At 44.4% G+C, this 27,714-nt stretch overlaps 1 protein-coding gene across 2 annotated transcripts in view; it reads left to right on the top strand.

Annotated features, from left to right (window-relative positions):
* IL1RAPL2 (interleukin 1 receptor accessory protein like 2) overlaps positions 1-27,714 on the top strand; it is a 311,959-nt gene that overhangs the window by 159,832 nt on the left and 124,413 nt on the right. For both annotated transcript variants that reach the window (XM_081963804.1, XM_081963805.1), the window contains exon 3: positions 20,511-20,784. In XM_081963804.1, the coding sequence (XP_081819930.1) occupies positions 20,511-20,784 (274 nt within the window). The remainder of the gene's footprint in view (positions 1-20,510; positions 20,785-27,714) is intronic.

The raw sequence follows: 27,714 nt of genomic DNA, 5'->3' as shown, positions 1-27,714 counted from the left end.
CCTTCATCATTTATTTATTTGTTCATGTACTGATTCAATTTCATTCTAATTCGGCCAACTTACAGTTTGGAAGGAAGAGGAAAGCAAAGAGCTAAAAATAAAGATGAGAATAAAATTGCCTAATATTATAAACCTTTGGAGCACAAAGCATAAAGCATCTTAGGATGACGTTGGCTCAATGGCGAAATGAGTGGCATATAAATATAATTGAGAAGTAATTAGATAAAGGATGTACGGGAAAATGTTCCCATGAAAATGTTGACTTTTGTGGTTATAAGGAATCCTTTCTGCATGGAGAAGCTTGTAAGAGATTCGAAAATGTTTTTGGTTAAAGCTGCATGCCAGCTATCTTGTAGACCTTTTGACAGCACATCTCAAATCCATATTCTGTCTCGATAATGCCATATTAAATCCATATTCTGTCTCGATAATTAAGCCAAAGACTTATGTTGAACTGGACTTTTCCCATTTGTTTGGGGACTCCTCTCAAGGCCCCAGTTGGAGTGGAGGGGTGGGGGAATAACAGCTAACCTCAGCCACAACAACAAAAGAAGAGATTTCATTAAAATTTATTTTGTTAGGAGGTTCTTGCTTGGACACATTTTTTTCCCTTTTGGGATTTCCCAAGCGATGCACTGAAAACTTGTATTGTGTGTGTGGGAAGAAATATTCATCAGGTTTAGTTCCAACCTGGGAGAAAGACACTGGTAACATGGAGGCTGATTGGAAAGATGGCTCAATGAGGAAGCAGAAGCAAGTACAGCTGAACACATGGAGTTGAGACCTTCTCTGGGGTCTTGCCCTTGAGCTTCCTGTTCCTGCGCAATAACATGTATTCTATTGGCTGGTGTCAGATTCCTATGGGGTCATGTAGGGGTTATGTAGAGGTCATAGCTGGCTCTATAGTGCTTGAATATAGAATAACAGAGTTGGAAGGGACCATGGAGGTCTTCTAGTCCAACTCCCTCCTTAGGCTGGAATCCCTACCATTTCAGACAAATGGTTGTCTAATCTCTTCGTAAAAAATTCCAGTGTTGGAGAATTCACAACTTCTGGAAGCAAGTGGTTCCACTGATTAAGTGTTCTCACTGTCAGGAAATTTCTCCTTAGTTCTAGGTTGCTTCTCTCCTTGATTAGTTTCCACCCATTGTTTCTTGTTCTATCCTCAGGTGCTTTGGAGAATAGCTTGACTCCCTCTTCTTTGTGGCAACCCCTGAGATATTGGAAGACTGCTATCATGTCTCCCCTGGTCCTTCTCTTCACGAGACCAGCCATGCCCAGTTCCTGCAACCATTCTTCATATGTTTTAACCTCCAGTCCCCTCATCCTCTTTGTTGCTCTTCTCTGCACTCTTTCTCGAGTCTCCACATCTTTTTCACATCATGACGACCAAAACTGGTTGCTTAGGCAAACAGGAAATGCAAACCCTAGGTGTTTATCTTAGCTAAACTGGTGTCAGCCTCTGGCTTATTGTTTATCTGAGCTCTCAGGGAAAGTCCCCGGGATGGTGCAATGAAGAAGCTTGAGTTCTGAAAGGGTGTTGGACAATGGCGCCTAATGACTTTTGCCCTGTGCTGGATCTTGGGTGAAGGGCTGCTTCGAATCTTACCCTTCTGCTTTTATTTCAAAATATCCTATCTTGAGTGGATGAACAAATCTGCACTTCTAAAAGCTGCCTCCTTAGTTTCTGCCTGGGGGGCAGGGAGACTGGGGCTGCTTCCTGCCTCTAAAAACATGTTTCTCCATTTCTCAGTTAGGGAAATATAATATTCTGCCTTTTTAAAAATATTACTTGAAATATTTCGTTCTTCTAGGTTAGTGGGGGGGGGGGGGGGCTTCCCACATGTGTACACAGTCTACCTCTGCAGCAAGAAAGCATTCTGACACACCAGCATTGCAAAAATACTTTTGTGCATTAGGAAGCATTTTTGCAAATGCTCGGAGCTTCTCCCTCTGAGGCCCAGGGAAAGAGGGCCGTGAAAATATCCACAGACCCCTCACATCCTGCACATAAATGGTTTCAACTACTCCCCTGAAAATGACGCTATAGAGCACTGCACACCAGAACAACTAGACACAAGGACAGTTTTTTCCCAAATGCCATCACTCTGCTGAACAAATAATTCCCTCACCACTGTCAAACCATTCACTAAGGCTGCATTACTATTACTATTAGTCTTCTCATCGTTCCTGTCACCCATCTCCTCCCACTTATGACTGCAAGATTGTAACTTGTATCCTTACAATTTATATTGATATTGATTGTTTCCTGATTGCTTATTTGTATCCTGTGACTATCATTAAGTGTTGTACTTTATGATTCTTGATGAATGTATTTTTATGTACGCTGAGATAATCTGCACCAAAGACAAATTCCTTGTGAGTCCAATTACACGTCGCCAATAAAGAATTCTATTCTATTCTACTCTACTCTATTCTATTAATTTTCTGTATTCTATTCTATTCGATCCTATTCGATTCTACTCTATTGTGCTGAAATTCATCAGAAAATTTGGGGGTCAAATGCATTTTTCTGAAACGTCCCCTGCCTTCGCAAATTATATCCTAAAAGAAGGGCATTCAATCCCTTGGGAAATTTCACACAACAGTCTGTCTAACCTCAACAAACCTCAATTTTTTAAAAAGTGAACCTGGCCAGCTCTGGCCGTTGCGGCTTTTTAAAGCAGGCCCCAAAGTTTTTTTTTTAAATCCAGTTACTACAGAGCAAGAAGCAAAGAGAGAGTTGTGTGTGGCTTCCTTCCTTATAATTTGTGAATGTTTTTACCGTGCATGTTGCTTTCTTGGAAAAGAGTCACAATATTTGGTCCTGACAATTGACCCAGGTCTGCCAAGAGCTCGGCCCATATTTCGAATGCTAATTGATTTTATTTAGTCTTCCTCCCTTGTGCATTTGTCACTGTCAGCCTCGTCATTATCTTAATGTGGTTTCAGCCCATGAACTTTTCCGTAAAGTCATTTTAGAGGCAGGGGCCTTCCAGCACAGATGCGCCAAAGGGTAAACTCGGATTCCGCTGAGACCCATGGAATTGGCCGAAGGCAACCCGGTGGAAGGACAGAGCTGGGCCATCTGTCCAACTCTCTGCTATTGGAAGGACACCTGTTCATGCTTAAGTCCCCTAGCAGCATGGAAGCTACAGCCAAAGCTCTTGCCATTGGCCCAGGTTCAAAATGAGAAGGCCTGGAAGCAGGGATTTTATGCAAAGGTCATTACTTTTAATAAAGCTCCCTCCTTCCGTCCCTTTCTCTCTCCCTCTCTCCTGCCCTTCCTTCTTTCCTCCCTCCCTCCCTCCCACCCTTCCTTCCATTCTTCCATTCTTGCTTCCTCCCTTCCTCCCTCCCTCATTCCTCCCTTCCTTCCCTCTCCCTCTCCCTCCCTCCTGCCTTTCCTGCCATTCCTTCCTGCCTTCCTTCCCTCTCTCCCGCCCTTCATTCCTTCCCTCCCTGCCTCTCCCACCTTTTTCCCCTCCCTCCCTCCCTCCCTTCCTTGTCACCACTCCCACCAACACTGATCAGAGAAGCCCCTACTACCGTGATAGCAAACCTATGGCACGCGTTCCACAGGTGGCAAGAGGAGCCATTTGTCCATGCATGCGAGGCGTTGCCCTGTCAGCTGGCCAGTGCACATGCTTCCCTGAAGGCTCCGGGGAGCAAAAAATGACCCTATGAGTAAACCGTTGCTCGTAGGGCTGTTTTTCGACCTCTGGATCCTTCAGGGAACCCTCCTCAAGGCCCTAAAAGCTCCGGAGGGCTAAAACCAGCCTTACGAGCAAACCAGAAGTCCATTCCCGAACTTCTGGTTTGCCCTTAGGGCCAGGCTTTGTGCTCCGGAGGCTTCAGGAAAGCCCCTGAAGCCTCCAGGGGGCAGAGGAGGGGGCAGAGGAGGCTGCTTTCGCCCTCCATAGGCTCCTATAAAGCCTCTGGAGCCTGGGGAGGGTGAAAAAAGCACATCGAAAATGGGGGGAAGTGTTGGTCATGCGCGCATGCACGCTGGGGTCGTGCCCATAGCATTATGGGTGAGGCATGGCCGCGCACAACCCCCTGCTCTCCCCCTGTTTTTGGCACGCGAGCCACAAAAGGTTTGCTATCACTGCCCTAGTTTATAAAAGGAGAGCCAACCCCACTCTCTTCTAGCCCTGATGATGTTACCTAACAAGGTAAGGAAACGTCTGCAAGGACACCCCCAACCTCAGGGAGCCCCGAGCACTCCACAGAAGCGTGGTATAATTAAGAACAGTTTTGTCTAAAGGCCCTAAGTATTAGACTGGCTTCCTCTTGCAATGGATACTTCCCGCCTCAACCAAGGAGGAGTTGCTATACTTGAAGACGTTTCTCCTTCCCTCCTTCGAATGGGATTGTGATAAGAGACGTGTGATATTATACCTTCTTCAGCAATTTGGGACCTAGCAAGCTGCATCTTTGTATTCATGACGCTTAGCCCTTTGCAGTGTCAGCACTTCCATTCTTGCTTCAAAGATGCCTTTTCTTGAGGTCATTTAAAACCAAATTGAAAAGCCACAAACGGTGCGAGCTTTTGACCTAGAATGTGCTTGACCTCCCTTCTCCCCACCGGTAGACACTCACACGAGGCCAGTTTTGCTGATGTGCGGCATAAATTTGGCATGTTTCCTTTGCACCCCCTCCTTCCCGTGAATTGGAGGGGTGAGGAACACAGACCCCGCAGCTTTGACGGGACTTGAGTAGCATCGTCTCTGGTATATTCGTGGCGTAGCCCGCGTGATGTTGAACATGCGGGGAGAACCGCCGAATAAGCGGAAACCCTAACCTGGAAGACAGTTGTGATCTTTTTGTCCTTGTTGTCCACCCTTTGTCCCATTGATCTCGGAGCCAAGTCTGAAATCTGTTTCCTCTGGAAACAAATTCGGAAAATGTTAGATTGTGCCGAGATGGACAGACTGACTTTAACAATAAAAGACAAAGAAGACACAGAATATTATGTGATATGGAATAGATTTTATGAGTGCTTAGAGACAAGTGGTAGAAATGAGAAGAAATAAAATCATGACTATGTATGAATTAAATATAAAGAGGGTTCCTAATTATAAACATGCCAATATAATCAACAGAAGTATAAATAAGCCAATATAAAGTGATAGTTAGCTAAAACTTCTCGGTTACATTATGGCTGTTTTTACCAGTATGTGTACATATATGAGGGGAGAGTTGCTGCTGTTTCGCTTTGCACGTGCGTAGTTCACTATAAATTGTTCTGTGCATGTGGAGAACATGAAATAATTACTAAAAAAAACCAGGGAACCGATTCGGGGGCGTGGCCAGCCTGGGTCGCTGCCGGTTCTGTGACCCAGATCAAAATACCACCACCTGTTCGCCCAAACCAGTGAGAGCCGGTAGCAACACACCTCTGGTGTGTGTGTGTGTGTGTGCACATGTGTATGCGTGTGTGTAAATGATATACCCTGACAATGCAATGTATTCAAAATGTTTATCAATTTAAAAAAATACTTTTGTAAAAAAAAATGAAACCTGTTTCCTGGGGGAGGAAGAAACACATTTTGTCTTTAAAATATTCAGCCATGACTCTTCTGTCACTTTGTGTTCACCTCTCCGGCTGCCATGGCGGAGAGTCAAGCCACGTTGACATCAAAATCAGGAACTGTCGCTTTTCTTCATGGCTTCCTATCTGGGAAATTACCTGCAGCTTGGAGCATGGAGAAGTGCCAATAGAAGAGAATATTTGTAGTTGAGGGTTGAACTGTGGGGGGGTCCTGGGTGCTTTCTGAGCTTGGTGGTCCTCTTGCAGATGTTTCATTATCTGACTAGGTAACATCATCAGGGCTAGAAGGGAGTGGGGTTTGTGGCGAGGGGAGGACGGGGGGTCCTTGATGCTCTCTGAGCTTGGTTGTTCAGACAGTCGCCTGTCTGAAATGGTATAGAGGCTCCTGCTTGAGTAGGGAGGTCAGACTAGAAGACCTCCAAGGTTCCTTCCAGCTCTATGCTGATCGCTTGAAATGGCTTCTCTGCAGTGATCTGTGAGTAAGCGAGCTCTTGACTGAGTTAGAGAGGTATTTGTGCAATGCACACTCCATAAGCCACGCTTGAAGCAGCTTGAAACCGGCAAGTGATGCAGAATATCATTGTCTGATTGCTAAATAAGGTGGCAAAATGGGAGACATTAAATCACCCATCTGTGGCCTTCTATTTATGGCCCTTGTGCGCTGCTCCACCAAAGATCGGAGAAGTGGTTGGCAATGGATTTTTTAAAGGGGAAAATTATGACTTCAAAGAAAAGGGTTGTTTTTGGTTGTTTCAGCAAGGGTACTATGGTTGTGTTGAATTTTTTAAAAAAATTGAACTGTAGAAAACAGTTCAAAAGGGACACAATCAAAATCAAGATCAGAATTAATACCACTTTATAAGGCCTTGGTAAGGCCACACTTGGAATCCGGCATCCAGTTTTGGTCGCCACAATGTAAAAAAGATTTGGAGACTCTGGAAAGAGTGCAGTGAAGAGCAACAAAGATGATTAGGGGACTGGAGGCTAAAACATATGAAGAATGGTTGCAGGAACTGGGGATGTCTACTCTGATGAAAAGAAGGACTAGGGGAGACATGATAGCAGTATTCCGATATCTATAGGGTTGCCACAAAGAAGAGGGAGTCAAACTATTCTCCAAAGCACCTGAGGTCAGGACAAGAAGCAATGGGTGGAAACTAATGAAGGTGAGAAGCAACCTAGAACTAAGGAGAAATTTCCTGACAGTGAGAATAATGAATCAGTGAAACAACTTGCCTCCAGAAGTTGTGAATGCTCCAACACTGGAAGTTTTTAAGAAGATGTTGGATATCCATTTGTTTGAAATGGTGTAGGGTTTCCTGCCTAAGCAGAGGGTTGGACTAGAAGACCTCCAAAGTCCCTTCCAACTCTATTATTCTATTCTAAATGTGGCCCAAGGATGCCATCCTTGGTAAAATTGTGGCAGCAAAATGATGCAATAACTCTGAGAATGTGAAACCACTTGTGAATCATTCAACGGTGAAGCTTTGTTTAACTGTAGGAGCAAATTCATCTTTGCAAGCCTTGGACTGATTGAATGTATGTATAAAATATATATATATATGCAAGAATGAGTCACGTCTTAAAGACTATTGGCTTCCGGTAGTACATGAAATCCATTGTGTGAATGAAGTGACCAAAGGCGAACAAGTCAATTAAATTTTAATTAGAGTCATAACCTCTGCTTTGTATTCTTCCCCTTCTCTGTTACTATTCAGAGACCAAAAAAGAAAAACCCTTCCAGCTTAATCTTTTCTCTTCTACATCTCCGTGCTAACCATTTCTTTGTTCTCAAAATGAGGGACCCCAATTATTAGGACTATACACTCATCAAAACTCATTTGTTTAAAAGGTTGTTAAACTTCCTGTCTGCGTTGGAAACAATTACTCCAAAGGATGAGAATTTAAGAGCGTTGGTTACTAGTATTTACAGAGAAAAGTGTGTAACACAAGAATTTGAACGAGTGCTCTGTTTAAAATTAGAGGCTTAGCTATAAGTAAATAGGATGACCTATCTACCGATTTCTTGCTTTTTCTATTAGAGGCACACTGAAAAACAGTCACATTTATAGGGTTGGGGCTAGTTTTGCAAGAGAGAGGCGGGGGGAGGGAGGGAAGGAGGGAGAGAGGGGGAGAGAGACTGAGAGAGGGAGACAGACAGACAGACAGACAAACAGAAGACAGACAGAGACAGAGAGAGACAGAGAATCAGGAAATATCACCTAGATCTGGGATTTTCAATTTTGGAAACTTTAAGACTTGTGGACTGCAACTCCCAGAATTCCCCAGTTCTCATAATTCTGGGAATTGAAGTCCACAAATCTTAGAAGTTGCCAAGATTGGACATTCTTGATGTAGTTCATGCTTCTGTACTGCTAGAGGGTACAAATATTGGTGTAGCATTGAATTCACAATATTGGTGTTGAAGTCCACAAGTCTTAAAGCTGGACACCCCCTGACTTATATCCTCCTTCCATAGTGGACGAGAGTGCAAAGGTTGGCATTAAATTGAATTCACAATGTTGATGTTGAAATGAAGTCCACAAATCTTAAAGCTGCCAAGATTGGACATCCCCTGAATTAGTCCTCTGTGTGTAGTGCACAAGGGTGCAAACATTGGTGTTGGTTCCTGTGGTGGTCCACCAGTGGCCTGCGGAGCTGGCAGCAGAGTCAGACAGTGAGGAGGTTGGGGAGGAAAATGGGCCAGTCCTGGAGTCTGGGGAAGGCTCAGACGAGGGCTCTGCATCAGAGGAGAGAAGAGGCCAAGGCCACCTGGTAGTTATTTGCTGCCTCTGGAGACATCAGTGAGGCAGAAGAACAGTGTGAGCCTGTTCCCAGTGTGTGCATGTGCAGAGCTGCCGGAAGGCAAGAACAATTACGGAAAAAGGGGCGACTCAGTAGTAAGGCTTGGAGATGATTGGCCCCAAAAGACATAAAAGAGGAGCAAACGGACATGAGCCTTTGCAGGAAGCAATTAGTTCATCTAGTCGGTTCAAGCTCTGAGAGGTCCTGTTTGACTCTGCTACGTTTGGCCTTGCAAAACCAATTGACAGTTAGGTTTCTGGCACCGTTTCAAGGGAGATAAAGGTGGGCGCTTATTAACATTCCCCTGAAGGACTCTGGCAACTCGAGCAGACATCTGTCGGAATCTTCACAGACCGTTTGTGAATCATTACGGACTGTTGAATGACCGTAATTCACAGCTGTCTAACTCAAAGAGGGTTTTGGGGACTACGTTTGTGATTTATGCTTTCTCGGGAAGCTGAGGTCAGAACAGTCCCCATCAGATCCTATGTGTTGTAGGACTTCAACAGGGCAGGAGTCTTCACCGACAGTTTATGTACCTTGCTTTGCCAAGTTAGGGAGATATTTATCAAGCTAAGGACCGGATTTCTACTCCCCACTTTTATGGGTCTCAAGTCTATGGAGAACACAAGCCATTAACTTTGGGAAAGAAGCAATATGTGTCTCAGAAAAGCTTGCTCGGCAGTGGCGTTCCTTGCCTGGCCTTTAATTTCTGCCCCAAATGCAATTTAGAAAATGATGCCTGGGTGATTAAGGCCTCCTCAAGTGGCCTGAAATATGTAAATAACTTCTGCGTATTCATTTGGTGGTGATGAATTGCCGGGTCTGTTCCGGCAAAATCTCAATGAATCCCATTTTTTTTCATTAAGTTGTTCTAAAAAAAATCAATAATGTTTTCTTTAAATGGAAGCTGCGCCTGTTGCCAATTTAAACCTCATTAGCTGTTGATTGTAGACGTTACCGTTTGGGTTGAGCTCTGTGGTTTACGGAAATCTCCGGCGACAGTGTTGAATAAGAGGCAGAAATAACGTGTAAATGGCGGGTTGTGTTAAGGCAGTTTGGAGGAGCTGAATCCAGGGGACCCACTCTTAGAGGGAACGAGCGAAAAGCCCCTTATGTCAGAGAAGGTTTGGAAGAGGATTTTGTTGGAAATGCCAAGATGGTTCACTGGTTAGAAGCCCTCAGGCTCTAAGACAAAAACTACTCATTTTGGCTTGGCCCATCGGCCAACATTCTTTGATTTTTGTTGTTGTTGTTGTTGTTATGGTTGTTGTTGTTCTCCTCCTCCTCCTCCTCTTCCTCCTCCTCCTCCTCCTCCTCCTCCTCCTCCTCCTCCTCCTCCTCCTCCTCCTCCTCCTCCCAGGGGTGGGTTCTGGCAGAGACTACAGCCCGTTCGCTCAGGGATGTGCCACGCGGGCGCTTGATACGCGCTGTGCATGCATGCACAGTACAAGTAAAATTGCTCTGCGCATGCGCAGAAACAAAAAACAAGATGGCGGCACCTATGGTGCTGCCGGGAAAACTGGTTCGAGGGTGTGGCAGGCCTCGGTCGCTGCCGGTTCCAGTGACCCAGGCTGCCAGGCTACTACCGGTTTGGCCGAACCGGTCCGAACCGGTAACGAACCCACCCGTGCCTCCTGCCCCCTTCCTCTCCCCCCCTCCTCCTCCTCCTCCTCCTCCTCCTCCTCCTCCTCCTCCTCCTCCTCCTCCTCCTCCTCCTCCTCCTCCTCCTCCTCCTCCTCCTCCTCCATCTCCATTTCAGAAATGAGCTTACATTGTCTGGCATCCAATACTTTAAACCTACCGATCCATCCTGAAGAAGGAAAGAGGCAAAGCTTTGGTTCTTATCACCTTGATTATTTTTTAAAAAACATTTGATCTTAAACAGGCAAAAGTTTATGTTGTAATGGCAACGACAGCTGGGCTGACTGTTGCAGCGACTCAAAGCTGATCTCAGCTTTATTCACCCAGAGAAGTGCATGGCTGGGAATGGGTTTTTTTCCTGGCACCTTATTATTTCCCTTCCATAAACATCAAGATATCACAAGCGCCAATTATTCTCAATTATGTTGAGTCTTAAAAGAGATTAAGACAAGATTTGGAGAAGCATCAGAGAAGGCTGGAAGCTGACAGCCCGGCACAGCTTGATTTTTGGATTAGGCAAAAACTTGAGACAAGTACGTTTACAAAAGGATATTTTTCTTTTTTCAAAGTCATCCCATTGGAATCGTTTGCAAGGAGGACATCATGATAACGCCTTTTATATGCAAATAATCCAAATTGCATTTATTACACTGTCAGGGCCCAACAGGAAAAACGAATTATTATTTTTTGCAGCAGGCAAAGAAAACAATTTTACAATTTTTTTTAGTCTTTCTTAATTGGTTAAAAACAACCACCCAACAAGGGTAAGAACAAACACACACACACACACACATGGGGAGACACACACAAACACACACACACACACAGACATACTTTGATAGGTATTTTTTGCTACATTTTGGATAGCCTGGCATGGTAACTTAAAGATGTAATTATTTTTTTAGAAGATGTATTGCCCAAGTATTAGAGAACTGGTTTGGTGTACTGGTTAAGACATTAGGCTAGAAACCAGGAGACTGGGAGTTCTAATTCTGTCTTAGGCATTGAAGCCAACTGGGTGACTTTGGGCCAATCACCAGGAGACTGGGAGTTCTAGTTCTGCCCCAGGCATGAAAGCCAGCTGGGTGACCTTCCCCTGGAGTGGGGAGGGAATGAAGATTTTACAGTATCCTTCCCCTGCCACACCCACCAAGCCACGCCAACAGAACCAGTGGTAGGTTTTTTTTTAATCCTAACCAAAGAACATTCTCCAAAGCACACTCATTTCAGCACACTCCATTATCTTTCGAAGATAAGACAAGAAACAATGGGTGGAAACTAATGAAGGAGAGAAGCAACCTGGGATTAAGGAGAAACTTCCTGACAGTGAGGACAGTTCACCAGTGGAACAGAAGTTGCCTCCAGAAGTCGTGGGGTCTCCGTCACTGGGGGATTTTAAGGAGAGACTGGGCAGCCACCTATTTGGAACAGTGTAGAGTCTCCTCCTTGAGCAGGGGGTTGGACTAGAAGACCTCCAAGGTCCCTTCCAGCTCTATCCTGATGGATTGAAACAGTCCTTTGAATCTCACCGTGTCTTCTCCATGGGCCCCCAGCGCCTGCTTATCTTCTGTCCTTTGCGGGAGCTATTGAAATTCTGCAGCCACATCCGGCTAATGAATTGAAGTGGGAGAAGAAATGACAAAGCTCAGTCTCGGGGGAAAAAAGGGTCAACACCTTTTCAAGCAAAAGTCCCCCCTGTCATTTGAGTGGAAATGTTAATTGGCTTCATTGCAGTGGAAATGAGCACTGCCAGATGTTGAATGGGAAGACGTAAGTCAGAGTGGCGAAAAGAGACTCTTCAAAGAACAATGGGGGTGATGAAGAGGAGACACGGGTGTTTCTCCTAAGCTTTCTCAGACTTATTGATCTGGATGAAATTTCTTGCTGCTTTGAAGCCAATATTTGGGACCTCTGGAGTCCAGGAGGGTTGTGTTGTGGCCCACCAGCATCCAACGGAGCTGGTGGCAGATTCGGACGGTGAGGAGCTTGGGGAGGAACCTGGGCCAGTCCTAGAGTCTGGGGAAGGCTCTGATGAGGGCTCTGCGTCAGAGGCAGAGTTGGAGCCAGGGCCATCCGACAGTCATCAGCTGCCTTTGGAGTCAGAGATCAGTGGGGCAGAAGAACAGCTGGAGCCTGTTCCCAGTGGGTGCATGCGCAGAGCTGCCAGGAGAAAGGAAAAGTTAAGGAACAATGACCGACTCGGGAGTAAAGCCACAGGTGGACGGTGAATGGCTCCTCCCACAGAGAATAAAAGAGAAGAGAAAGGGGGGAGGGGATTTTGCAGGAGACAATTAGTTCACTTAATTAGGGTGAAGATCTGTGCCTGACGTCTTGCCAAGTATTGTCTTCTACAGAGTGGCGTTTGGAAGAAGTCAGCCCAGAAATCTCATGAAAAAGTTTTCTGGGACTTTGCTGGAGAGGAATTCCCTTTTAAGCTACATAAAAGGGGCTTTATTGGGACGAGGAGTCGGCTTCATGATCTTGGGAGGCCTAGGTCAGAACAGGTTGTGGGGTCGGTGGAGGAAGGACCCACTCAGCAAATTGGAGGTCCAGAGGTCCAATGGATAGCATCCACAGATGGGGTGGGGAAAACCCTCTGTCTTCGGAACTCAGAAGACACATTTCCTTTTAGATGGGTCGACCTTAGGTCTGGTTTGATAGATGACACTTGTACGAGAAAGCTCTCCAACCCTCTGTGGCTCCAGAAGAAGAAGAAGAAGCCATGGTTGAACCCAATGAAAGATGGGAAGAGCTTTTGAAGTGCTTTCTAGCAGGACGACCGGATTCTGTAACAGCTTTGTTTCCCTAGGCCCTCCGTCTGGCAAACTCCCAAGATTCCTTTCTCTCGCCATGGACATGTATACATCCGAACTAGACTGTGTTCCTTTCTCTGTGTCCTATAATACATGTGGGTATATGCATCACTTTTGTATTTATTTATTTATTTATTTATTTATTTATTTATTTATTTATTTATTTATTTATTTATTTATTTATTATGTCATGTTTGTGTAGTGTATATTGGAGGTGATGACTCACCTACCTACGTTCCTTCTTCCCTCCCTTTTCTTCCTTTCCTCCCACTCTCTTTCCCTCCTTCCTTCCTCCCTCCCTCCCTCCCTCCCTCCCTCCCTTCCTTTTCTTTCCTCCCACTCTCCTTCCTCTTCCTTCATTCCTTTCTTTCCTTCTAATCTCCTTCCTTTCTTGCTCCTTCTTTTTCTTCCTTTACTCCCACTCTCCTTCCTTCCTTCGTTCCTTCCTTTCCTCCCACTTTCCTTCTTCCTTCCTTTCTTTTTTTCCTCCCTCCCTCCCTTGCTTGTGGCTGAAAGCAATGTTGGACATGCTCAGGATTCCTAATTTGCTTAGGAATCAATGCAAACAATAAAGTCACATATGTCATCTAATTCATTTCCTTATTGCCTTGAATGTAAGTGTAGGCTTGAGGTAACCAGGTAGACTGACATGTCTAACAAAGACCGCAGTTATAAATTGCTCCGGTGACAGTTGCTAGCGTAAACTATTACAGGCAGATTTAGAATGTAAAGATTATTCGGGTGACAGCCAGTGGCGGGAAGAAATGGTGTACGCGCTTGCTTCTAATTGCTTATAAAATGTCATACAATTCAGGGTAATATGCGCCCAGAATCCTTAGGCTGCTGGAGAGATTTTAAATATAAAGCCCAATCCATTATTTAAAAGGTAGTGTGGAGGCTAATGGGTGTCATGTATTCTTTATTGGTAACAGGGATGAAGTCTTGGGCACAAGTTGATTGTCAACTTGAGAGCAAAGAAGAGAGAGCTTTTGTATGGTATGTCCCCCCCAGAATTTAAGTCCCCATCTTTATCCTCTCGTCTTTTTCTGTTAATGGATAGCTGCTCTTTGTTTAGTGGTCTTGAGAGACTGAGAGATATTGACATAACAGTTCTCTTAAGTTTGGGCAGCTGTTCAGTGGTGAAATATAATCCCTCCCCCACCGGTTCTGTGGGTGTGGCTTGATGGTGAGGATCATGTGACTGGGTGGGCGTGGCCAACCTTTTTTTCACTTTCAGCTTTTTTTTTTTTTACCTTTTTAAAGCATTTTTTCCCTGTCGGTTCGCCCAAACTAGCAGGGAAATAATGCTTTAAAAAGCTTTAAAAAATAGCTTCCGTCATGAGCCATGTGACCATCGGAAGCTTTTTTCCCCCCTACCGGTTCGCAGAACCAAGGACAATCGTTCATACTGGTTTGGCTGAATGGGCCAAACTGGGAGGATTTCACCCCTGGAACTATTGGCATTTACCTCATCACCTTTAGCTCCAGGAGTAGAAATACAAAAACACAGAGACACACACACACAACACACACAACACCCATCCAGTCCTCCCATTCTCATCCCCAACTGGTCAGCAGTATATTGTAGGCAGAGTGGCAGAAATTGCGGGTGGAGTTAAAAGAGAAATCAGCCTAGAATTCCTACATAGCCGTAAGAGGACTAAGTCCAACTGTCAATGAATTCCATGGACCCTCGTCTTGCTCCAATCAGGTGGTAACAGTGGTGGGTTCCTACCAGTTTGGACCGGTTCAGCCAACCGCCGTGGTATGGCAGCCTGGGTGGCTGGAACCGGCAGCAACTCAGGCCTGCCATGCCCCTGAACCAGTTCCCCGGTCTCTTTTCCCATCGCTGGCATGTTTCTGCATATGTGCAGAACAGTTTTCGGCCAACTGTGCATGCAGAGCAATGTGCAGCTGGCATGGGCGCATGCAAGCAAAGCGAAGCGAGCCGGTAGTAAACCGGTTAGGAACCCACCACTGGGTGGTAACCCTTAGATAAGAAGATTAATGTCCAAGTAACAGTCGGTACCTGCTTGGAATTAGATCAGTGTCCATGGAATTCAAGGGAGGTTGGACTTAAGTCTGCTTGTAGTTATGTAGGACTCTAGGCTGATCGCTCTTTTGACTCCACCTCCAGCTCTTCCAGGCCTTCTCCTACATGAGTTACATTCATGATTATAGATATAATATAGATAACTCTCTTTTCCCCCCCCTACAGTGTAAGCTTTTCCTAACTTTCCTCTGCCATCTGCCTTTCTCTAAGTTAAGATCTTGGTGCTGGGCCTTACACTTTTGACACCCCAAAGAACAGGTCTCAATCTTCTTCATTTCTCATCTTCTTCAGAATACTTGAATAAGGCTAGGTATCATAACCCTTTTCGGTTTTCACTTCTTGTGCTTAAATATACTCAGTCCCTGCAATGGGTCTTCACCAGTGGTGGGTTGCCAATTCTTTTACTACTGGTTTGGGCGTGCTTGTGTGTGTGTGATGCTTCTGCGCATGCGCAGAAGCGTCCGGGCTGGTGGGCGGAGCCTTCCGCTGCCGCTGCTACCAGTTTGCCAGATCCAGGCCAAACCGGGAGCAACCCACCTCTGCTCTTCACCCTGGACTTAACTTATGTCCTGATAAACAGAGTGCTTCGATTGTCCTCACTGTCCTTCTCTGGACTAGTTCTAGTTTGCTAGAACTCTTTCACATGATGGCATCTCCTTGACCTCTCCTGGCCTTTCTGCCGCTTTTTGCGAGATTTCCTCCCGAGTATCTTAAGAAAATTGAATTTTTTGCAAGGTTTCCAGTTCTTTCTGACAGGCTTTTCCCGAGAGGTTAGACGTGGAGCTCACGTTTGATCCTGAGGCCCCAGACCCCGTAGACCCCTGGCCTTCCTTGGGTTGCCATTTTGTTCCCCGCCGCTGTTCAACATCTCCCCGAAGGTGTTTGGAACAGCTTTGACCTAGATTGGAGGCCATGTGTGAGCTGTGTAAAACAGAAGCCTGCTCGGTGTTCTTTTGACAAGAGAAAATGACATTGTAGAAAAGAGAGGACATTGTCACTTTGATTAGCTTCTCTTTGATCATTATGATTTTCATCTAAGCGCATCGCGGAGGGTTTCTTCTCTTGCCCTCCCCCCAAATGTCATCAGATGTTACATGCTCTCGTATAAATAGTCTTCCGTTAGCTTCTCAGCACACATTGCTGTTTGTAATTATATCCCTTGGAGTCATCAGAGGTTTAAGCCAGGAAACAAATGCAAAAAGCTTCTAACTAGGCAGAAAGAATGAAGATGCAGAGCCCGCCTTGTTCTTCTTTGAGCTGAAGCATCCCGATCTGTTAATTATTTCCATCATTAGCTGCTGAGGTTGGCACCAAAAAAAAGTTACTAATCTTTGGTCTTGACTGATGCAAAAGGAGGTTTATTAGCGTGGAAATGCATTGCCTTCTTCTTCCACCACCACCATCTCCTCCTCCTCTTCTCCTACTCCTTCTCCTTCTTCATCCTCCTCCTCCTCCTCCTCCTCCTCCTCCTCCTCCTCCTCCTCCTTCAATCGATCAATCGATCAATCGATCAATCAATCAACCAATCAACCAATCAACCAATCAACCAATCAACCAATCAACCAATCAACCAATCAACCAATCAATCAATTTTTATAGCCACATTAATCTCAGTTAATGATTCTGGGTGGCTTATAATGAAAATAATAATAATTACAATTAAAATTGTGATACCATTTTTTAAAAATAACAACAATAGGGACATCAAAAACCTAAATACAGAGCAGCCGAGATATGTGGCCCATTATCTTGTATGTACTCAGAACGCTTCATCTATGCCATCCATCATCCTCTCTTGGGATATCTCTAATGCGTTTGTTAAAATTTCAGATATTATTTGTACTAGGTTCTCTCCTCTGTCTTCTTCTATGTTTTGAAATCTTAAAAAAAAATCAGACCTATCCATCTCCCATCCTAATATTCCACTGCTCTCTCTTTCCATGTCGCTCAATCTGCTGTCAATTCCTCAGCCTTCTTCTCTTCTTGTTGAACCTTTTCTTCAATTTTTTGGATTCTGTCCTCGTATTTCATCATCCAATGTTGTATGTCTTCTATTTTTCCTTCCGTTTAGCTTTTTTTTGTTCTATGCTTTCAGTTCATTGCTCTATTGTCTCAATTCTTTTTTCTATACTCTCAGTCCTCTTTACAATAGTATCTAACTTTTCATCCTTGCTATCAGCTCCTGCTTGTAATTTCTGTATCGCTTGCATAATTGCCTCTAAGGTTACTCCCTTCTCTTTTTCTTGTTGAAGCATCAACTGTATTGATCTTTGTCCTCCTGCAGGTGAGGAGGCAGGGGTTGTTGTTGTAGAGCCAACAGGTGTCATTTTTCTACTCATCTTCTAAATTTTTTCTTTTGTATTCTAGTCCAATTAATATCAAGTAATGTAAAAGTCCCAAATAACCACTGGAGTATCACAAAAAATTAAGCATCAGCTTATAAAAATATAAAGTTATAGATAAAATGAAAAGAGAAAAAAAAGAGAAGAAAGAGGAAAAAGAAAAGATCTCTTAAAAAAAGAAAGAGAGAAAAAAAATTCTTCAGTCCAATTTACTCAAATTTTAGAGCAAGCCATCCATTTGTCTCCAATAACTTCAAAAGGAAAAGAGAGCAAAGAAAAATCAGAAATCAATACTTCAAAGTTTCAAAGAAAAAAAAAGGAGTCAAGGAGCCAAGGGGGAAAAAATCACCACCTCCCTAGCAAGACAATATAGGCACTGCCACCAAAGCTAGAAGAAAAAGATTCAAAGTTTTTTTTAAAGATGAAATTATTTCCAAAGTCACTCTGAGCTTTCCCTTAGAGCTTCTGTTTGATCCAAAGTAGGTTTCCAGATACTGAAAGTTCCACAGGAAACAGCTGTGTAAACAACTGTATTCCTGCCCCTATCAATTTTTAACTAAATAGCCTTCAAGGGAACAGCTTCTCTCTAAACAGTTCAGATAATAAAATTTAGTAACAATGTTTCAAGTCCACTAGGTGGCAGTGTTAATGGTATAAACTCTCAATGCTTATTTTTTTCCAGCTCTATTTTTAACTTAAAAAAACAAAGAAACAGAAAATCGGAAATACAAAAAGAAAAGCCAAAAGAAAAAAAAGGAGAAAAAAGAATCTTCAAAGCAATTAAGATTTAAATATATTCAGTGTCCCCACAAAGTCCAAAAGTAAAAGTATAAAAAAGCGCAATAAGCCAATCCACATTGAATTGCGATTGAAAGTCCAGCCTGGCTTCCAAAAATAAAAAGGGAAAAAAGAAAAACTTCAATTGGCCATCTTAAATCTGCCACTTTCTCTCTAGTCATCCTTAATTTTAAATTAAATTTCCAAATTTAGGGTGTTCTCTCTCCAATAGAAAAAAAGATGTAAAAACTCTCACCAAAACGACATGATTCTCTCCTGCGCTTGCGTATAGGAGCTGTCAGCAGTTTCAGCAGCCTGGGGGCTGACTTGCGATCGCTGGCAAAGGGGGCTTTTTCTGGGTCACCAGAGACTTTGCGAGTGTCTCTGGGACCACAGGATCTCCCCCTACCTTTCACCGTCTCTTCGGGATGGTTTAGGTCTGGATTGGACCGTCCAAATGATCCGAATTCGACGGCTATCCTGAGAAGTTGGAAAAGTCACCGTATCACCATGACGTGAAGCTCCATCCCCCCTTAAATATTTTTGTAGTCTCCATTGCCATATAAGATTCTGGACTGGACAATCTGAAGACTGGCTAGGAAGTCACTTATTGTCGGGGTTAAAATTACGAATGATGAAATGTTATGAGGAGAGCAAATGTTTGTGCTGTCTGGTTTTTAGAAGCAACTGGGAGAATGCTTTGTATGTGTGGAGGCTCTCAAGGGTCAACTTGAACAGACTTTTCTTTACATAAAACCATATCTGCTATTCAGCCCAAAAGCCAACTGAATAAAAAATGATGTTTTTTAAAAAAATTCTAAAGCATTATTGGCAAGATCTGTTATATAAGCCCTTCAGACAAGGCTCTTTAGCATCAAAAAGAAATATTTAATCCCTTGTTAACCTCATTCAGAAACCTCCCAGTGTATTTTTTTTAAAAAAATGTTTTCTTAATTTATGTTATTTGCTGGGAAGTTCTTTTTTTATGGTATTTTATGCACAACACGCAAAGAGACTAGCAAATATTTAATTTAATAAAATATTTATCGTCCGTGTACCATCCTATTGCTCAGAATAAAGAAGAATCAGAGAAGTCATTCCCAGGAGAAAGAAAGTTAGGTTTTTATGAATTATTTACTTCCTCCACTTAACCGTAGTTAAATGAAATATCATTTGAACGAGCTAATGAGTGGGTGGGATGGGAAGGGTGTATATCCATTATTCTCCAAAATCAGGCAAATCAAATAATGTTTCAGGGATGCAGTCAATGCAAATGGCATTGTTTGTGCGATGACATTGTTATGCAAAAATGTGAGAGAATTTGGTCTCTCACATGCAAACTCCTTTTTTGGAAAGGAGACCTTGCGGATTTTACTCTGCTAATTGTTGCTGACTGTAGGGGGCAGTACTCATCTCCATTTTGAGGCCTTGAGCCAGAGCTGTTGGGAGACAATTTCCACCAGCATGACATCATGAAGCTCTGTTACCTTCCCACCAAAGGGGTACCTATTTATCTACTTGCGTTTGCATGCTTTCAAACTGCTAGGTTGGCAGGAGCTGAAGTGAAGACAGGAGCTCACCCCCGTCATGTGGCACTCAGGTCTTGAACCTGGGCCAGCACAGAGTTCTGTCACCTTCCCACCAAAGTGGTACTTATTTATCTACTCACATTTGCATGCTTTCGAACTGCTACGTTGGCAGGAGCTGAGGTGAGGATGGGAACTCACCCTGTTGCGTGGTGCTGGGGTCTCAAACCCGGGCTGTTGGCTTTCCAGCCAACATGCCCAGCATATTAATTGCTGAGCCACCATCCCTCTGTTGTTGGCTGGATCATTAAAAAAACCGTAGAGCAGATCTGATCCCTAAATCGAATGGAGTAAGAGCTGATATGATTAAAAACTTGTAGGTCCCTCCTCCCTATCGATGTGTTCGCAACTGGGGAAGTTGTGTGAATATGGGGATGTTATCAGGATAAATCATCTTTTCATTGAGCATCAAGGATGTTGTGTCCAACTTTTCCAAGCTCCGCAGTGTAGAATTTTAATTGCCAACTTTTACCACAGGGATTTAATCTTGCTTTCGAATGTGAGATTCATAGAGTACTTGACTTTTTTGCTTCTTTTTCTTGAACATGTTGGACGTTTTCAGCTGCCCATCAGGCATCTCTTGAACTTAACCTTTCTCAAAACCATGTGCGATAATAGGCTGGAAATGGAAATTGAGCCGAACTTGTCTGGGTACAAGTGACCATACTGTAATTATATTTGATATGCTGTGATTTGGAAATTAGTCCAGAGATCGGAAGGACTTTGAGGGAATTAAAAACAGAGAAAAATAATGAAGTGGTAGAAGGGATATCTTAAAAGGATGGAGTTCTCGGAAATGCAGTCAGGTCCTGTTTAAAGACCTTTTAGCCAAGCGATGCTCAACCATGAAATATCAAGAGATCTGTGATCAATTGCCGGCTGCGTCTTGAAACCGGACAATTGTGATGACATGTTGCTCTTCCTCTTCGTTTTCAGTGGATGGCTGCATTGACTGGCTGGTGGACCTCAAGAAGTATATGGCCTTGGCAGGTGAGCCAGTGCGTGTGAAGTGCGCTCTTTTCTACAGCTATATCCGCACAAACTACAGCATGGCTCAAAGCACGGGGCTCCGTCTGATGTGGTACAAAAACAAAGGGGATTTCGAAGAGCCCATTATCTTCTCCGAAGGGAGGATCAACAAGGATGAAGACTCCATCTGGTTTCACACTGTGGAAGTCCAAGACAGCGGCTTCTACACCTGTGTTTTAAGGTGGGTATCATGCAGGAGAAGGATGGGTGGATGGGTGGATGGATGGATGGATGGGCAGATGGGTAAATGGGTAGATGAGCAGATGAATAGATGGGTGGATGCTTGGATGCTTGGATGGATGGATGGATGGATGGATGGAGGGAGGGATGGAGGGATGGATGGGCAGATGGGTAGATGGTTGGATGGATGATTGGACTGATGGATGGATGGATTGCCAATGGTATGTGCAGCAAGCAATGATGGTCACATGATGACACTTGCATCAAGATGTACCTACTCAAGCAGACAATGCAGTACTTGTGTCCTGATGTTAATGGTAGAGGCAAATACATACATGACATCATTTCATGACTTTAAGAAACATGCTTCATTCCCCTTGTTTGTGAATGCCTATGACCTCGGTTGTGTTTCGGAGACTTGGGAAGTCTCCATCCATCCATCCAACCAAGCAGCCAACCATCCAGACTTCCAGATCATCCCTCCCTTTTCAAGTGGTCGCTGCTGTTATTGGTCATCATCATTATTATTGTTAGTCCACATATTGAAGTTCCTGTTTGACTGTGTTAAAGATCTAAGCTGTTCTGGTTAAGGCTGCATTTTGCAATTGACTGGCAGTAATTTTGTCATTGCTAATAAGTGTTCGGGATGTTTTGGGATATCACGTAAGGTGCCTATTGGAATTAAGTTGGCTTTCTTTTGCCACCATCGTCCTACTTCTATTTGCCGGTCTTTGTATGTTGTGATTTTTCTCCCTTGTTGCCGTTGCTATTGTTGTTATTATTATGAGGTTGCCTCACTCCAGAACAAATTTGGGTATCTTTCAGTTAAAGTAGATTCCATCAGAGGGACATGATGGCTCAGTGGCTAAGGTGCGTAGCTTGTCGATCAGAAAGGTCAGCAGTTCGGCGGTTCGAATCCCTAGTGCCGCATAACGGAGTGAGCTCCCCTTCCTTGTCCCAGCTTCTGCCGACCTACCAGTTCAAAAGCACATAAAAATGCAAGTAGAAAAATAGGGACCACCTTTGGTGGGAAGGTGACAGCGTTCTGTGCACCTTCGGCATGAAGTCATGTCGGCCACATGACCACAGAGAGGTCTTCGGACTCTTTGGCTTTGAAACAGAGATGAGCACCACCCCCTAGAGTCGGGAACAACTAGCACATATGTGCAAGGGGAACCTTTACCTTTAGATTCCATTTAGGAATGGCCAGCATAATTCATTCACTGTAACTTAAATCTGGTGGCTTCACTGGAATTTGACGGATTTGAATTTCTGCTGAAAAGAAGGGGGAAGAAACTGCCTTTTCTGTGGTTTCCTGGATAAAGACAATGTAGCCGGAGAAATGCCTTTGCTAAACCTACATTCGACCCCAGGGACCAGGGAGGTCAGGCCTATTTCTTTCAAAATGAAATGAGTGTGACTATAAATGGCCCCCCGAGAACTTTAAAATGCAAAGAGCTTGAAACACACATTTCCAAGTTAAAAGTTTCTCGCCTGCAAAGGCAGGGAAGCTGACAAGCAAACAAATGGGACAGCCCAGGTTGTGACTCTGGCCCATCAGTCTCTGACCTCTGTCCATCGCCCGTCTCTCCGGTGACTTCCTGGTAGAACAGAATATTTTTTTCTGCGGTTATCTGAAGCCATTGGCCGCCCGTAGGAAAAAAAAAACCAAGAGCCCGCAGTGCTATAAGGAGTGGGTTTGAGTAATAGGTCTCTTTTTAGATTGCAAAAGGAAAAGGAAACCGGGCTCCGGTATGAATTTATTTCTGCTAAACGGCCACAAGAGGAGCTAAAGGAACGGTTCTCACACTTGGCAACTTTAGGATGTGCAAACTTCCCATCCCAGAATTCTAGGAATGGATGGCATTGCATGCTGCCTGGGGAATTCTGGGAGCTGAAGTCCAGACATCGGAGCCCTCAGAATCTCCTGGGGATTGGCCAAAGTCACCCAACCCTCTTTCGTGCCTAAAACAGGTCTAGAACTCACCATCTCCTGGTTTTCAGCCTGGTGCTAGACCAAACTGGCTATTCTCATGTAGGTCAATGCTTCTTTGTGCCCAGACCATCCACTGGTCATTTTAACATCCTTGGCAATGCTGTTCATCCTTCTCTCTCTCTCTCTACATCTCCCTCCCTCTCTCTCTTTCCTTCCCTCTCTCTTTCACTACCTCCCTCTCCCTCCCTCCCTCCCTCTCTCTTTCTCACTCCCCTCTCTACGTCCCTCCCTCCCCTCCCTCCCTCCCTAATTCTCCTCTGAGGACCCACATTAAGAGCAGCAACCAGGGTGTCCTGCTATCCAAGGCCTGCATAGGAAGCGCCAGGTCTTCTGCGAGGAAGAGCTGCACCATTAATCTTTCAGCTCTTGCTGATGCAACCAGAGTTTAAATCTGTCAGCGTTTCCATTGCAAGGCCTCGTTTTTCAAGAACGTAACAAATCAGCTGGAAACAATTCCACTCTGGATTGAAACGTTGCTTGCCAAAGGACGGAGGCTCCAATTGTTTCCGAAAAGAGTGCGCCCCCGAAGTCTGGCATAATTCACCCACGTTCCAAAATCCAGAGTAAGTTAATGGATGATTTGTACAATGGTAACGGCCACCGTGGTGATTCAGGCTGATTGTAAAGAAATAAAACCAGACCCCTCTCCCCTCCCAACCCCCCCCCCCAAAGTTAGAAGCTGTTAGAAACCCCGACGCTCCTTTCTTTTGTTATTACATCATCTTCTTCGTCTTCATTTTCTTCTTCATCATCATTATTTTCTTCTACATCATCATCATCTAATCTTCACCTTCATCATCCTCATCTTCTTCTTCATCCTCTTCTTCATCATCATCATCTAATCTTCTTCTTCATCATCATCATCTTCTTCTTCATCATCCTCTTCTTCATCTTCTTCATCATCTTCAGCATCATCAATCTTCAGCATCTCACCATTGTCACCCAAAGAGCGTGACTTGCTTTGTGTTCTGCCTCTGTGGCCGTTAGGTTCCTCCTCCCTACCCTAAATCTTGGATTGGTGCTCTTTCCTGGGCGTCCTGTAGGTCTATTTTTGTTTTAGCATTATTTTGCGAAAATGCAAGGAACCAATCCAGCGATTCCTCCCTAGTCAGGCCTTTGGTGATTAGGCCTTAGTGGGCACCCATGAACTTGCTTAGAGGACAGAAGACACAGATGTAGAACGTGTGTTGCTTCCAGAGAGGAGAAGGTCACATCAGCAACCAACAAAGCAGCTTTGTAATTGAAGATGGCTTTATTTTGTTTGTTTTGTTTGTCTATGTTTGTTTTAAAATAAAAACTTTTTTTAAAAAAAGCAGATTTGATGCCAACCCCAGCCCTGCATCTGTCTGTCTGCCACTCTTTCTTTCTTTCTTTCTTTCTTTCTTTCTTTCTTTCTTTCCTTCCTTCCTTCCTTCCTCTCTCTCTCTCTTCCCCTCCCTTCCTCCCTCCCTCCCTTTTTCCTTCCTCCCTCCCTTCCTCCCTTCATCGTTGTCCTCCTCCTTCTTTGGAGTCATCAGAGGTTTAAGCCAGGAAAGAAATGCAAAAAGCTTCTAACTAGGCATAAAGAATGAAGATGCAGAGCCCGCCTTGTTCCTCTTTGAGCTGAGGCACCCCGATCTGTTAATTATTTCCATCATTAGCTGCTGAGGTTGGCACCCAAAAAAAGTTACTAATCTTTGGTCTTGACTGATGCAAAAGGAGGTTTATTAGCATGGAAATGCATTGCCTTCTTCTTCCACCACCACCACCTCCTCCTCTTTTCCTTCTCCTCCTCCTTCTCCCCTTCTCCTCCTCCTCTCCTCCTCCTCCTCCTTCAATCGATCAATCGATCAATCGATCAACCAATCAACCAATCAACCAATCAATCAATTTTTATAGCCACATTAATCTCAGTTAATGATTCTGGGTGGCTTATAATGAAAATAATAATAATTACAATTAAAATTGTGATACCATTTTTTAAAAATAACAACAATAGGGACATCAAAAACCCAAATACAGAGCAGCCGAGATATGTGGCCCATTAACAACAGCCAAGAAACGGTGCTCTTAACACCTTCAGGACCCAGGAATATGTGCAGGTTTTGAAAGCCTCACGAAAGGCTGACAAGGGTTGAGGCCATTCTGATCTCCGAAGAGAGGATGCTCCAAGGAGCAGGGGCCACTGCGGGAAAAGGCCGATCTTCCTGTCCCCATCAACCAACATGCTTAGGCTGACGGGGTCTGCAGCATGCCCATTCCAATCAACCTATTTGGATGGGTAAGAGATTCCTGGAAAAAGGGTGTCCCTCGTGTCACCCAGTCCCAAGCCAGGTAGGGATTTCAAGGTAAACCACCAGGGCTTTTGCAGTTTGCATTTTTTAAAGGAAGAAAAAAAAACAGGAAAAAATAAGAATATAACCAAAAATAAAAAGAGGAAGAAGTAATTTTTCCCTATTTGGATCCAAGTCTCTCCTGTTGTTGTTGTTTTTAACGAAAATTTGCCATTACAGTAATTACAACTGCTGCTTCCCACTCTCATCCTTCTCCACATGATGGAAAAAAACACAACACAACTTCCTCCCCTTCTTTAGTTCTTTCAGTGCCTTGGAAGAAATATCTTGCTGGTAACTCAGCCATAGAAAAAAGCTCAGGGGGATTAAATGTCAAAACTGAGATCTATATGGAACTTCGATAGTTGCCGGTGGTGACAATTCCCTGATTACCTTTAAGCCAATTGGCCAATGGAAGATTTCAGTAGCATTTTAGAGAGGGCGATCCAGCAATTGGATTTTGCAAAAAATAAAAATAAAAAATCCCCCTGATCAAGCTGAACTAGAATTCTAACCGCAGAAGGAAGCAGTGGTGAATAAACCGTAAGGTAAAGGTAAAGGTTCCCTTCGCACATATGTGCTAGTCGTTCCTGATTCTAGGGGGCGGCAGTCAACTCAGTTTCAAAGCCGAAGAGCCAGCGCTGTCTGAAGACATCTCCGTGATCATGTGGCCGGCATGACTCAATGCCCGAGGTACACGGAACACTGTTCCCTTCCCACCAAAGGTGGCTCCTATTTTTCTACTTGCATTTTTATGTGCTCACCTTTGCCTGGACCCTGGTCTATAATATGACTGTACACCGCCCCGAGTCCCTTCTGGGAGAGGGCGCGGTTTAGAAATCAAATAAAAGTTAAAGTTAAAGTTCAGGATGTTCTCCAAAGCTTTATGGTATCTCAACCAAAGGAGTTGCATTGCCCTGCTATAGACGTTGCTAATCAGGTTTTGTAGTTTTTCAACTGACTTCAGTGCTAAAGAGACTCTTGAATGGCTCCGTTTAATGGCAGCCCTTTAATAATAACATGGTATTAAAAAATGGGGAAAGGTTGGAGTTCCTTTCACTCAGCTATCCATCAGTTGGCCTATAGGCATCTTTTTAACTTAATGGTACTCTGTTTGCCACTGCGCATGGAATGCTGTTCCCTTCCCACCAAAGGTGGTTCCTATTTTTCTACTTGCATTTTTTACATGCTTTTGAACTGCCAGGTTGGCAGAAGCTGGGACAAGTAACGGGAGCTCACTCCGTTACGCGGCACTAGGGATTCGAACTGCCGAACTGCCAACCTCTCTGATTGACAAGCTCAGCGTCCCTTGTTCATTCCCAATTATTCGCTCCCTAATACTTTAGGACTTGTGTTGATGGCTCAGCATTTAAAGATGCTGAACTTGTCATCTGGATAGCTGACGGCCTGGGTTTGAGATCCATACGCCATGCCACAGGAGTGAGCTCCCGCACCTTGTTCCAGCTCCTGCCCTCCTCACTGTTCGAAAGCATGCAAATGTGAGTAGATAAATAGGTACCCCTTCGGTGGGAAGATCACAGCATTCCATGCACCTTGGTGTATAAGTCATGGTGGCCACATGACGATGAAAAATGTCTTCAAACAATGCTGGTTCCCTTAGCTAAGAAACGGAGACGTTCGCTAGAGTCAGACACGACTGTACAGGGGAAAGACTTTACCTGTCTTGATGAACTCCAGTGTTCTGACCCAGCTCCCCAAACATGAGAAACTCTCTGAAGTGAACTCAAAGATTCCTTTAATTAGGCGTGCCGGCAGCAGTTTCTCTCTCACCGCAGGATAACAAGTCTGGCCAGCCAGAAGATGAATAGTTGTTTGCCACATCTATTCCTCTCCGCCCCCTGCCTTTGATCCCCAGAGCTAGGGTGGGGCTTTGCTAGCAGCGGTGGCTCTTCCGATCCAAGGACCGGCCCATAGATTTCCACTGCTCTCCTCTCCTCTGCCTTCTGCGCATCCGTGCATCAGGCACTGGACCCAGCTGTTCCTCCTCTTCCTCATCAGCCACCTCCAGACTTGGGGGCTGTTGACTCTCCATCTGAGGGCTGACGGACATCTGTCTCTCTCTCTCTGCCAGCTCCATTCCCTCTCCCCCCTCCGAGCTCTCAGGTTGCCTTGATGCTGGCCCTGACTCCCACACTGCCTCCTGCTCTGATTTGGCTGCTGGAGGGGCCGGCAGCCAACAGCCACCACATCCAGGACCTTCTTAAGAAAATGTTGTTTGAAACAGGTGACAGGTTCTCTTGCTTATTTTTTTTCTGTGAACCTTCCACCTGCAATTCTGCTTAGGATAGAAGAGGTTTATGCGTGTTATGTGTGAGTGTGCCTCCCCTCTCCCCCCAGCTTCTACCTGTGGGAATATATTATGGATGCTACAACTGCCGTGGTTTTATTCTTTTGCTCTGCCCGGGGTCTACAAATCCATTCATTTCCTTGACCTCCACCGTTCCTGCTCTCACCCAGTAAAATGAGACTATAATGAACACAAATATAAAACATCAACTCCCTTCTTGAGGAGCACAAACAGGGTAGCTTTATTATGATTATTATGATTATTCTAGCAGTACGAGGTGAAAAGCTGTTGCAATGAAGCTAGCGACAGCCATTT

This window comes from Natrix helvetica (genome assembly GCF_964273705.1).
Source record: "Natrix helvetica genome assembly, chromosome: 11".
Taxonomy (NCBI): Eukaryota; Metazoa; Chordata; class Lepidosauria; order Squamata; family Natricidae; genus Natrix; species Natrix helvetica.
The sequence above is the reverse complement of the archived record's forward strand: the minus strand, read 5'-3'. Positions and strand labels throughout refer to the sequence as shown.